Source organism: Convolutriloba macropyga, chromosome 11 (assembly GCF_964194025.1).
Source record: "Convolutriloba macropyga chromosome 11, txConMacr16.3, whole genome shotgun sequence".
Lineage (NCBI taxonomy): Eukaryota > Metazoa > Xenacoelomorpha > Acoela > Convolutidae > Convolutriloba > Convolutriloba macropyga.
Genome location: NC_134478.1, coordinates 18,868,940 through 18,882,916, shown reverse-complemented (window position 1 = coordinate 18,882,916; position 13,977 = coordinate 18,868,940). Strand labels below are relative to the sequence as shown.

Genomic DNA, 13,977 nt, shown 5'->3' with positions numbered 1-13,977 from the left:
AGTGGTTTTTTAGGCGGCAATTTTTGATGCTCATGTGGCCGGTATTTTGTCTGATAACGAAATAGTTCAATGCCAGTTACCATTTTGTACCAATGAATACAAAAACCCGAAAATTAATAAGCCGGATCATGTCTTATTTGATAGGTCTTATGATTAGATTTACTTGAAATTATGTTATTTGCACTTTTTCCGAGCTTTATACGTAAATTGGAACGATTTCTATGCGTATTTAAATACTCGATTCTGATTGGCTAAGAAAAATAACGAATTTTAGTATATTTCTCGCTTAGATTTATTTAGTTACTAATATCTTCCGGCCCAGAAGAAGATGCTGGGAGAATTGGTACTAATTTTACAAGCGGGCGAACGAGCGATCCGGAGGACATGCGCAATACGGCGGAGCGTGCGACGCTGTCGGAACCGTAACGAAGTTCAGTGATCCGAGCAGTGGGGTAGTAACCCCTTGGGTTGGTCTCTTCAACTACCCAAACCAAATCACCGGTCTTAAGGTGATGCTCGGCAGGCGTCTGCCACTTGGAACGTCGGTTCAGCGCCAGTACGTATTCTTTGATCCAACGAGACAAAATAGCGTTAGCGTAAGACTGCGCGCGGGCGTAACGTTTACGGTGATCAAACTCATCTACGCCAATGATGGACGGGAGACTACGTGCTTGGTTACCGAGGAGAAAGTGATTAGGTGTTAATGCTCCTAGGTCGGACGGGTCGGCGCTTACGGGCGTTAGCGGACGTTAATTAAGTGCATGTTCGACCAGACAAAAAGTGGTACTTAAAACCTCATCCGTGAGGCGACGTGTTCCAAGGATTGTGTAAAGTACGCGCTTGAAACTACGTACTAGCCTCTCTCAGATGCCACCTTGGTGTGGCGCACTGGGCGGGTTGAACCTCCACTTGATGCCTTTGTGGGCAAGTTCCATGGCGATGTTGATGGTCTTCCACTTTTCGATGTTCTCGCGTATTTCTTTTTCCGCGCCAACAAAATTAGTACCATTATCAGACCAAATAATGGTCGGTGTGCCTCGACGAGAGACGAACCGCTCCACTCCCATTACACACGAACTGGCGTCCATGGAAGGAACGATTTCAACATAAACGGCTCGAGTAGTTAAGCATGTGAAGAGGAAACCCCACCTCTTCTCGGTAGTCCTACGTACAGTAACATACAGCGGGCCGAAGTAGTCGACCCCGGTGTTTGAAGGGAGGAAACTGGTATGCGAGTCTTTCTACTGGGAGGTCAGCCATGATTGGTTGGATAGTGGCAGCTCGAAACTGTCTACACGTGACGCAGCTGGATTTAATTGAACGCAGTGGGGATCGTAACTTAAGGATGGTATAACGTTCCTGTATTTTAGCCCTCAGGTAGTCAATACCTTGATGATGATGTTTGACGTGCGTGTGCCTGAGGAACAACTTTACAAATGCATGGCGTGCGTCCACAACGATAGGATGTTTTACATCAAAGTCAACTTCGACCAACCGCTTGATGCGGCCTGCCGATCGGATTAGACGATTTGGCCCAATAAAGAGTGAAAACGGGGCAATACGGCTACTCCGTTTAACGGGTTTGTTTTCGAGGAGATCTTTTCTCTCGAAGCATTAAATGAATCCCCTTGGACAAGGTACTGGAGATGACGCTCGGCTTCGTCAAGCTCCGTGGGGCCTGTGACGCTACCATCGGCAATACGGTAACGTTCGTGAGAATGTAATAAGCGGAGCGCGTACGCTGTTATCCGTAGCAACTTCTGATAAGAACTGTACTTATCGAAAGGAATTAGTTGCGGGGGCGGTTTCTTAGTTGACTTGGTTTCGGATGCGGCCAATGATGTTTTGGTTTCGTCAGTTTCCTTAGTTACTATACCATGTTTCATGTTATTAACTACTTCAGTGCTTGGTTCGAACGGGAATTGCTTGGTTCTTAAGAAATCTGGACCTCTCAGCCAGCTACTTGATTGCAAAACCTCAACGGACATACCACGAGTGCCGGCGTCTGCCGGATTATCGCTTGAGGCAACGTGGTTACATTCGTCAACGCTAGTGTGTTCTAAGATTTCGCAAACACGGTTTGCAATAAATATTGGGTGCTTGGTTGCAGAGTTACGCCACTGCAAGACAGTGGTGCTGTCGGTCCACATGAAAACCCTGTTGACTTTTACTGTGAGAGCTCGACAGATATCTTGTTTCAATCGAGCGGCCAGTAGCGCTGCCTGTAATTCCAGCTTTGGAACATTCATGACCTTCATAGGTGCTACGCGAGCTTTACCCAGGACAAACGCAAGCTCCGTTTGGGGCCCACTCGAAGTAGTTACTCGAGCTCGGAGAAATGCAACGGCACTGAAAACTTCTTGTGAACTATCGCCAAACATGTGGAGTTCCAGGTGTTCAAAGTTTCCAGGAAAGTAGCTCCTTGGTGTAGTCATTGCGGCAAGCTTGGGTAGTTCTACACTCCATTCGAGGAACCTTTCAGCAGTGCCCTTTGGTAATTCTTCATCCCAGTGTTGCCCGCTGGCACGCCAGATGTCCTTTAGTAACAATCGGGCACCAACGGTGAATGGTGCCACTAGGCCGATGGGATCGAATACCTTAGACACGAGGCTCAATACCAAGCGTTGTGTTAAAGACTTAGTTACTGTACTGGAGGTACCCCGACTCACAACTAGAGTATCATTGTTGTGATCCCATTTCAACCCAAGCACGTGCGAAGATTCCTCCTTAGATGAGGCAATTACTTTTGGTTCGGTGGACTGAGGTGACCCATCAATTCGATCAACCAGATTTGGTACATTGCTTACAAACTTAGTAAGCTTGAACCCACCTAGATGGAGAAGTGGCACCAACTCCTTCGATCTTTTGAGAGCCCTCTCAGGTGACTCCACCGAATCCAAGGAATCGTCCATGTAGAAGTTTTCTAGGACGGCTTTGGTTGCTTCCGGGTACTGAATAACATTGTCTGGGGCCGTGCGTTGCAGTGCATAGTTAGCGCATGTGGGCGAGTCTTTAGCCCCGAATATATGGCGCGTGTATTGATACACTACAACATTTGTTGTGGGGTCTTCCCGGCACAAAAAACACAGTGATGGCTGGTCACAGTCAGGGACACCCACTTGGAGGAACATACCCTCAATATCTGCGGACACGGCGAATTGATGTTGACGGAACCTAAGTAGTACGTGGATTAGGTTTTGGAGCAGGTCGGGGCAAGTGAGCAAAGATTTATTCAAGGAAGTACCGTGGAAATTTGCTGCACCATTTAATACCCTACGCACTTTCCCGGTTTGTTCGGATTGATTACGGGATGATGTGGTAGGTACCACTCTTTATTCGACCGCTGCTCGACCTTGTGAGCATCAGGGACTGTAATCAAGTAACCTTTTTCCAAGTCGTCACGGATGGTACTAGCATAATTTTCTTTCAATGATGTATCTCTCGAGAACCGCTTTTCGAGAGACTTGAGTTGTACCAGTGATGAAAAGTAGTTATTCGGGAGTTGGATGTTGTCATCAGCCCATAACATACCGACATCGTATCTTTGGCCGTTATGGAAAGTTGTTGTTTCAAGTATTTCCTGCGCGCGAGCATCCGCTGCGGATCGTGGGTCAACTTGCTTGAACGCGCCGTACGATTCCATATCATACCCAGATTTAACCTGACAAGCTAATTCAAAATCCTGTTCAATACTGGCTTTGAAAAACACCGAGACTAAACTTGAACTTGACGGGAGTGGGCCACTTAAAACTCAACCTATGGGTAAGCGGACAGCGAACGGTAAGCACTTTTCGTCGGCTGAAAAATACTCTAACGGGCGGATGGCATGGTAGACATCCTGTCCAAGTATCATCTCAATTTCTCCATAGCTATATCTTACTGGATCTAGAACTGCCAAATGTGGGTAAGTTTCTTGCATGGACTTGACGTCAATGATGTCGGGACCTACGTTTAATGTTTCCCTCACGTAGGGACGCTCAGTGAATGCTTCGAAGTCTTGGTCTTTATGAGGTGTCACAGTCAATTGAACCACCTTTGTGTCTATGAGTTCTTCCGTGTTTATACCCTTGACGATCAGTTTTAATGCGGTACCCTGCAAACCGAGTCTAGCTGCGAGACTATCGGACACCCAAGAGTTACTGCAAGCGGTATCGCATAAAACCAACGCCGTAGTACTAGTGCCAGAAGAATTAGTAAGTTTCAGTTCCGTGACTTGAAGGAGGCCTCTAACATCCGTCACGGAAGACATAGTGGTTGTTTTGCTTGGTTGCTCTTGACCAGTAGATGGCCTACTGGTACCTGCATTAGACTTCGAAGTGTCGATGTTGTTGTTTGTTGAGGGTTTAGCTGGAAAAACCCTTTCAGCTCCATGAAGTAAGGTGTTATGGGAGCTGTTGCAACCATCTTTTCTACACTTACGGGGACTTGGGCATTGCCTAAACATGTGTTTGTCACGCAAACAAGAGAAACAGAGCTTTGCCTCAGCAACGACCTTGGCTCTCTGCGTCGGGGTCTTTTCATTAAAGACACGGCATTCCCACAACCGGTGGCTGCCTTTGCATACAATGCAAATAGATATTGATGTTGACGGAGATCTCCGTTGCGGATTAAGGTTACTCTTCTGTTGCGTATTTGCAGCAAATGTTTTTGAAGCAACTTTTGATTTTGTTACTGAGTTGTTGGTATCCTCAGTCCTTGCCTTAGTTGCGGTATTCTTCATTAAATCGTGCACTTCGGCCTTCTCTTTTAACCAATCGTTGAAATCAAGAAGAGTAGGTTTCACCCAATGCTTTTTGACCGTGAAGAGTGACCATGACTCCTTCATATTGGGTGGTAGCTTCTGTACGGCGGTGTTGAGAAGCGCAGCACTCTTTAAATCCGAATCGTATGACAGCGATTTAAATACCCCGACAAGACTTGAAATGCACCCCGAGTAGTTAATGATATTATCACTATTGTGCATCTTCAATGGTGGAAAGCTGTTAAGTTTGTCCAAATGTGCAGTTACGACCGCCTGTGTTTGGCCAAATTTACGTTCTAAGGTCCTCAGTGCGTCTTTGTACATTGCGCCGCAGTAGGCGAACTCAGCTATAGCTGTTTTAACTTTACCTGTTACGAGGGTCTTAAGGTATGTCAATTTTACATCATCAGTTAAGGACTGAGAGTCAATTGCGCTTTTAAATTGACCATACCATTCGTGCCACTGTAGGGGATCCCCATTGTATTGGGACAACTTCCATCCGGGTAGTGGGTCATTCCTCTTGCTAGTTAAGGCGTCAGTGAATGCCTTAATCAAACTTGCATTTTCAGATGCTGGCGCTGGAGGCGTGGTATGCGGTGGGCCACCCCAGCACAATGGTATCGGAGCAGTATGCCCGTATGTTGGATGAATAACCGGCGTGACAAAAGGCGGCGCTATGTTAGTAGTTGTACTAAAGGGGTTAACAAGGATGCTACAGTTTGCTGCGTGGTTGCTATTTGGATTATGTTGTGCACTCATTTGCAAGATGGGATGGCTGATGGTGGGGTTAGCTGTGCTTGGGGGTAGGTTAGGTTGAACGTTGTTGGAGACGGTTGCATTATTTTTCGCCTGGTTTGCGCTTGGGAGAATATTCTGAGGAAAACGCCACAAGTTTAGATCAAGGTTACAGTTCTGGGGAGGTCTTTGTGCTGTAGGACACGGTACCAGGCGGGTTTGAGGTGAATGGACAATGTTTTGTTGTGGAATGTTGGGGACGGGTAAGTATGCTGTTGCGCTCGCTGGAATGGGCGACGGAACCATGGAGGGCTGAGGATTATATAATTGTTGAGGCGGGAATACAGGAGGCGGGTTCACGAGTGGGTTTAGAAGTGGAGGTACATTATGCGAGGAATGGGCAATAGGGACTTGTGTTTGGTGTGGAAAATTACTTTGAGGTGGATTCTGTTGTTGCGGAACATGAGGCATCGACATATGTAATTGACAAGGCACACTGGAGCTTTTTGGACCCAAGAATTGATTTGCCTGTGGGTTTGTTGACAAATCAGGCACAAAAATGGAATTAGCTAGTGCCATAACAGGTGTCGGTGGCCGGGGAGGTTGCATAGGTGGCTGATGGGGTGGGAGTGCGACATTTTGTACGTCGACTTGTACTTGGTTCACTTGGTTCACCTTACCACTGCCTGAGGGACTGTATGCCTGCTCGACTCTTTGATCACTGAGTGGTTGCTGCAGTTGAGCCTGGAGGTATTCCCGATACAACGCTTCTTGCTGAGCAACAGAAATTGCAGCTTCTGGCCGTGTGTACTGAGAAAACATTTCAAGGTGATTCAAGTTACCGGCAACGTTATTTGTGTTTTCTGGAGGGTTACTAGGGGCAGTATCTTGAACAGGAGGGTCAGCGGTTGCTGAACCAGGACGAGAAAAATTTAACTCACTTGCAGCGGTCAATGAATTACCTGCTGGAAAAGAATTTACCCAATCCTGAACAAGTCTCTGACTTCTATCTGATCCCCTATCTTTAAGCAAATTCAGTTCACTTGAGTGGTGACTAAACAATGAATGGTTATCCATTAATTCAGCCTCATCTAATTTAGCTGCGGCAACACGCTGGCGGTGGTCTTCCTCCAATTCTTGAAGTGCCATCTGCTCCATTTGTATTTCAAGCTCTTTTTTTCTCATGACAATTTCGTGTTTTTGTTTAGCGAGGCGCATGGCAGCTTGTTCTTGTTTCTCGGCCTCTTCGCGTTTTAGTTTTGCCATTAGAAAGTCATGTCTACGCTGGCTAGACATTGATGATGCTGTTCGACGTGAACTTCTCTTAGACTGCCCTTGAGGGTTAACGCCCTCACATACGGTGTCTCGGTGAGCAACTGAATCAATATAGCTTCTAGCCGCAAGCAAGTATTTATCATTGTTCTTGGTTACATCGTCCAACCATTGCTCAAGGACAGGGTAAATTGAATCTGGGTTCTCCGCTTTACTGGTCAAGTCAAAGAGTTCTTCATTCTGCTCCACCAGTTTACTGAAGACATCTTTCAACTTAGAAACCAAGCGTTCAACTTTAACCCTCCTGTCTTGACGATCTATGGCATCTGTGATGTCCTTATGGATGTTACATAACTCAGATTGTAGATTAGATCTTGCATTAAAGAGCTTTTTCAATTTCTCTTGCTGTTCGGCCATGATATTGAAATGGTTAATTTATCAATAGAGAGTAACTTTCAACCAAACACGTGGAATGAGGGCTATACCGAATCCAAATGACGACGACTTGATAATCAAGACGTCGAAGAGCGGAAAAGAAGTTACCGAGTAATGAATTAATCGGCGAAAGTGAGTAACAAAGTGGAGAGGGAGTCTAACGTGCTTGAAAGCAACGTGAGACTAAACAGGAATACAGGCAACCGGTGAACGAGGACTGGGTGGACGAAGCATGACTAAACGGGAAATGAGTCGGACGGGGCGGGAAGGACAAGCGAACGGCGCGCAACTCAACAGAGAACGGAACGGAACTGGCGAAAACGCAGGTAAGAAACGGGCGACGCAAGGCACGGGATGGAAACCCGGAACGAGCGACGCACGAATAAACGGGAAATGAGACGGACAGAACGGAGGCGTTGAGCGAGTAGCGCGCAACGAAACGGAAAGACGGAAAGGAACGGGGGAGACGATTAAGCAACGAGCGGGGAGGTCGGGTAGTACTATGCTAGCAGACTACAGCAACAAACTCAACCAAACAAACTAGCCGCAACTCCAGAATAAACTTAAGTCACACCCTAGGAAGGAGGGGAGACGCTACTGCAAGAGGTAAACTAGCACAAGTCATTATGGGGCTTAACATATGAAAATAACAAACTAAATTTACGGCAAAGCAGTAGTATACTAAATGGATGAAAAGAGCAAGAAATTCACTAGCCGTAACTCCAGAATAAACTTAAGTCACACTCTAGCAAAATTCAAACCTAAACAACCGATCAGCATACCAACAACATTAAACAAACTACAGCGAAAGTTAAGTAATATGCAGCGCTTTTGTAGTCTATGAAAGCTGTAAAAGTTAAGAAACAATCTAGCCGTAACTCCAGAATAAACTTAAATCACACTCTAGAAGGCAAAAACCCAAACGAACTGACAATCATACAGTTACACGCAAACATACAGCAGCAGAAATTAAAATACTACAAGAGGAAGGCTAGTAAATTAGTAAAGTTGAAAAGTCAAATGACAATCCAGCCGTAACTCGAGAATAAACTTAAGTCACACCCTAGAAAGCTATAAGACCTAAACAACAAACCATCATAATAGCATACTCAACATACTCATACTACTGCAAAAACAATAACATACTTCATCACATATAACATACTACATCGAAAACCGGAAAAGTAGCGAAGAAAACGAAAAGCGAAGTTTTGGGAGAGCGACGTTTTTGAAAAAAAAACGGAACACGGAAAATTGGAAAGATAAAGGACGAAAAGGACGCAGACGAAACGGCACATAACGGAGCGACGAGGAAAGATTATAGTGGTTCCATAATTTTTTGTAGGCCATAATTTTTTGTTCCATAATTTTTTGTAGGTTTCATAATTTTTTATAGTGTAATGAGTTTCACTCATTTAATGAATCTCCTGAACTTTTTTTTCACACGTGTATTAAGACTTGCCAAGTCTTGGCGAAGTCTGACAAGTCTTAAATGTGTTATGATCATAGCTCTGGATCAGTACTGATATCTAGACTTAGAATTATACTTGCCCAGTACTGATATTGACTTGGCGTTCGGTACGGGCTTCTTGTTGGAGAGATTTATGCCTCTGTCCAATTTTTTTCTATTTTTGGTCAGATTTTTTGCAATTTCTTGAAAAGGGAACGGTAATCCACTAAAATGGACTGTCTTAAGCTTGAAAATACGGTTTATCAATATTCGGTATTGATTTTCTTAAGTTTTTAGAATTGCATCAAAATTGACCAAAATTTTTCAAAATTGAACATTTTAGCATAACGTGTTCTCAATTTTTTCTTTATCAGAGGTTATTTTTTGATATCCGAACCGACTTAATCACTTTTTACAAATTTTCGACAATTCGACCAAAAAATTTCAAAATCGATGTTTTTTTGTCTCAAAAGTTATGTTTGTGGAGGTTAATGGTAACCAGTTATACGGAAAATTTTGATTGGACTACCCCATTTAATATCAAAGTTCAGGGGATAGGATTGCCGTCTAAAATTGTTTTTAATTAATTCACTGCAAAAATTGTTCTGTTCTTACAGTCTTTTTTTGTCGGTTTCCTCTTTGGAATCCATTCTGAACTTTCCTGTGTGACCAATGTGAGGGACTTTCAAGTTTCCTGTGACGACCAATGTACCCTGAGATAATGCCGACAATATTTTGTTTGTTAGGTTTCCTTCTTTGGGATATCTGAGCAAACCCTGTGAAGTCCTTTTTGACCCCCGTAGCAGTGAAGTTTCTTGAATGAAGTCTTTTTGACGATTGATTGGGAATTCGAATGATAAATTTGACTCAATTAGGAATCAAGTCGTGGAATCCTCGCTCGGCTAGCAGGAAAATCAACTGATTTTTGCCTTTCCAAACGATAAATGTCGAGAGCTAAATTACAATTACCAGTGTTAGATAATTTGTCCGAATTGAACTGCGCTGAACGATAGAGATGCGGTTTCAAACTAACGTTTATAACAAAGATAATACACCGTGTTAGCCTCCTAGCATTAAATGCCCCAAAACGATAGTAAATTATCAAACGGTGGAGGCATCAAAATTTAATTTCCTGAGACAGCAAATAGAAGAAATGAATGCTCCCGGTTCGCGGCACCAAATTGTAGCTGTAAGAATTCAAAACAGTCCACCAAATTCAAGTTTCCAATTCAATTTTTTTATATAGTCAACGTCTTAAGTTCGTATAAAGCAACGTATTCGTATTGGTGATAGCAACAATTGGTTTTTTAGACGGCAATTTTTGATGCTCATTTGGCCGGTATTTTGTCTGATAACAAAATAGTTCAATGCCAGTTACCATTTTGTACCAATGAATACAAGAACCCGAAAATTATTAAGCCGAATCATGTCTTATTTGATAGGTCTTATGATTAGATTTACTTGAAATTATGTTATTTGCACTTTTTCCGAGCTTTATACGTAAATTGGAACGATGTCTATGCGTATTTAGATACTCGATTCTGATTGGCTAAGAAAAATAACGCATTTTGGTATATTTCTCGCTTAGATTTATTTAGTTACTAATACTTGAGATAAAGAAAAAAGGTTGAAGAGTGTCTAGCAGCCTGTGTTTTTGTTAAAGAATCTAGCTGCAAACTGAGGATACAGATGTGTCTAAAAAATTTTCTAAAGAAGACATTTTGTTGTTATTGCAAAATGAGGCAAAAGAGCGATTTTTGTCTAGCTAATTTTTTTTAAATGAAGAAATTTGAAATGCATATCTGTGATGTCTTACAAAAGCTAAAAAAACGTTCTCCTACTTTTTTTTCAAAAAATGTGGGAACAATATGAATGCCAGTCAGTTAATTGTTTTAGAAAAAAATCCGTCCTTATACTCATCAATGACGAATCAACAAACAACAAACTATAACATTTTATAATTAAGCTGAGAAGAAACGCAACACTAAAGGTATTTTTGAATCTTTTTAATACTCTTGCAACATCCTTGCCAACAATGATCTTGGAAGACAGGTGTCTCGCGTCTTCTGAATCTAGAATGATTTTACGTGGCCAGTGTTTTAGTGGAAAAGCAAGTCTCAATAAATGCGTTTGTTTGGAACCGAGTGACCAGAACGTGTCCCCACTTTTCACAAAAAAATGTGAAAATAAGTCACGTGGAAATAAGCTTCTTAGTTCGTGAAAATGGCATACCTAATTCATGGCATGAGTAGTCACGCAACCCAATTCCACAATATTCAACATGTAGTTAGCATAAAACTTTAATGGCCCGAATTTTATTAGTAAGTAATCGAGACCAAAGTTTAAGACTCAATTGTTGCACACTCGCCCCAAAAACACTTTTTGTGAAAAGTGTTAGCAGATATATCGATTTTGGAAGCAAATTTAAACTAAATTAGCCTATTGTGTCATTTCCACATACGCTTAACTCTAATCTTAAAAATGTCGTAAAAAAACCGATAAAATCGAATATCTACATTTGACCACGTGATGGAAGAGTTTTGCGAAACCCGGCTGTTTTCCGGATCTCGTATATGATCTTTATGTTGTTATACAGCATGTTACTATTCAAATAAAACAACACGTGAGTTTGTTGGGTGTGCTTAAAGGGACAGAACAGATACAGCAAATTTTATTTATTTAGAACCCACACTGGCGGGAGCCACCATAAGGAAACTAAACGACACCGCAATTGAACTGGACATTGGAGCAGGGTCTGGATTTGACCATGCCAACCTTTCCTTCACTCCAGCTGACCTCCCGGTTGTAACCCTGATCAACTTTAGTGACTTCCCCATAACTATTCAGCACGCTGCTTTGAACACAAGCAAGGAGTATAATGTGAGTGTTGTGCTGACTTTTGGAACAACAACTGACTGCGGTGAAAGTGGAGTACTGGAATCGGACACACCTTTCACCGTCTTCTTTTACCCCGATGGTGAGCCCGAATGCCAAATATACGAAATTTAGTTTATTTACAAAAAATCTCAGATATTAATGATGTCTCAGTAATTTTCTTTATATGGTTACTGACAAAATATTTTTGTCACAAAATGACTCTAAACTGAAGAAAACTTTTTTTAGTTTCTTTTAACTCAATTTTTTATATTCCCTACGTCAAAAATTGTCTTATTGAAATGCGAGAAAATAGTCAGTATGATTGGTTCTAGTTGACCACACCAAACATTTATTACGTTAAATAATAACCGAATATACCGAATTCTGCTGAACCAAACAAACCGAAGCGTTATACCGTTCCAGAAGAATAAATGTTTCTCTTGTTTCGTTTCAAGAGTAAAAAATAAGACAACAATACATTATTTAAATCACAAACCGTGACCCTAGCTCTGACATCTCATATTGTGAACTATACGATACAAGATAAAGAGAAATAGGCTGTACTTTTCAGTGAATACCTGTGGATCCAATCACAAGAGGCGAAACGTTGAAGAGGTTACTGAAGGTTGTGCCCAGCTAGACAATTGTTGTTTTGAAATTGTCCATTTTTGTTTACAGTTCGACTGTCATTGAGCATTGACTCAGTAAGTGAAGACACCGCCAATATTTCTATCATACCATCGGATCCATTAGCAACCGTGTCCAATGCTGTTGCAACATGCAACTCTTCGGAGCATATCGACTGCACACAAGTGCAGTATGAGCCTAACACTGTTGGATCGAACCCTGGATATCTGGAACTCTCTGGACTTCGAGGGGGATCTTCGTACGAAATCACAGTGACATCTGCAACTATTTTCAGCTCGCTACCACAGCTTAATATTCAGGCTGTGATAAAATTCTGCACGGGTGAGCTGTTTAATAAATCGCACCTTTCCCATTATAGACTTATCCCAGCTTGCTGCTCATATAACACATAGCCCTCCCCCATATCCGTGAGTACACAAAAATGTTTGGGGAGCTGCAAAATCTTGGGGCTATAATAGGGAAAGACTTGATAAATCTTCAATAATGCATAGAAATTTGGTATGTCTAATGTTTTTTGACAGTTTAATTATCTGCATCGAAAACAAGCAGTTTTGTAAGCTGGCTGAAAATATGGCTCAGAGAGACTAAACAAGCACGGAAAAAGTTTACAATTTCTAAGAATGAATTAGTAGGTTGTGTCGCAAATAACACTTGTAGTGGAAGTGTTAAACGTTAAAGACTCAACGGCGCGAGTAAAAAGCGTGTTAAACGTTTTTTTTTCACCGTTCCACAGAATGTTTCTACGAAACTCAAATTTTGGAGTTCCCATGAGCCGTGTTATACATCGATTATACGAGTATTTATTTCTAGAATATTCTGGCTATTCTGTTAAACCAAACATAATATCCTAGGATCTTACTAGGATATTCTGTTTGGTTTAATCAAAACAAATAATTTCTAGAGATTTGTAAACAGTAAAACTAATTTTAACATATATGTTATGCTTGACATGGAAACCACCAAAACTTAATCTGTGTAATTGTCAAAAATGTCGACAAACTAATTGATTTTGTAGACAATCTGATCTCGGGATTGAAAGACATACCCAGTTTGCATTGTGAAACGATTATAAATTGAAAGTAATATAAATTGTAAAACACCCCCAAGGCTAACGGTTATCATGCAAGATCTCATATGAGATTGCGAAGCAGCTGGCTTCACAAATTAGACCTCGTTAATAGCCCAGAATATGTCCATTATTTTCTATAAATTGACAATATAGACGAAATTTTCTCTTAATCGAAAAACCAAAATTTTGCAATGGTATTAATTGGCTACGTGGCAAAAATTGAGTGGGGGGAAAATATATGTCGATGAACTCATTGTTTTGTTGTGCATTTGTATCGTATGTAACAAAATTTGAGAGACGATAATGATAACAAAACAGCAATTTCATTGAAGGCTTCTTTGGATATTTTTGGCCGAAAGAATGGTCATTATTCAGTAAAATGTTTTTGTTGGTCGATATGAAAGAAAATTTGGAAAATTACATCAAATGCTTGCACAATTTGTCAGATTTTCTCAAATAAACCGTTTGAGATCAATAATCGGGTCAAAAATGCAGATCATAAAAACAGTGTTTAAAAACAATATAAAGACAGACTCAAAACAGATGAAATTTAAATAGTACCTGGATTGAGCAAAATAAAGACTAAATAATTTTTTCACAAAGCATAATGAGAGAAACAGAGTAAGAGGTGAAAGTGGACTTAACATTGATGAAGAGTGTTTCTAAAAAGTTTTTTTGCAAACAATGATAAAAGTCTCAAAAAAGTTTTTCATTGAAAATGAAATACAACCAACAACAACATGTGCAAAA

At 41.5% G+C, this 13,977-nt stretch overlaps 1 protein-coding gene across 4 annotated transcripts in view; it reads left to right on the top strand.

Annotated features, from left to right (window-relative positions):
• LOC142349280 (uncharacterized) overlaps positions 1-13,977 on the top strand; it is a 105,454-nt gene that overhangs the window by 32,497 nt on the left and 58,980 nt on the right. For all 4 annotated transcript variants that reach the window (XR_012760812.1, XM_075400739.1, XM_075400738.1 and 1 more), the window contains exons 4-5: positions 11,317-11,610; positions 12,189-12,479. Coding sequence is in view for 3 of the 4 variants with exons in the window: in XM_075400739.1 (XP_075256854.1) it covers positions 11,317-11,610; positions 12,189-12,479 (585 nt within the window). In the remaining variant the exon portion in view is untranslated. The remainder of the gene's footprint in view (positions 1-11,316; positions 11,611-12,188; positions 12,480-13,977) is intronic.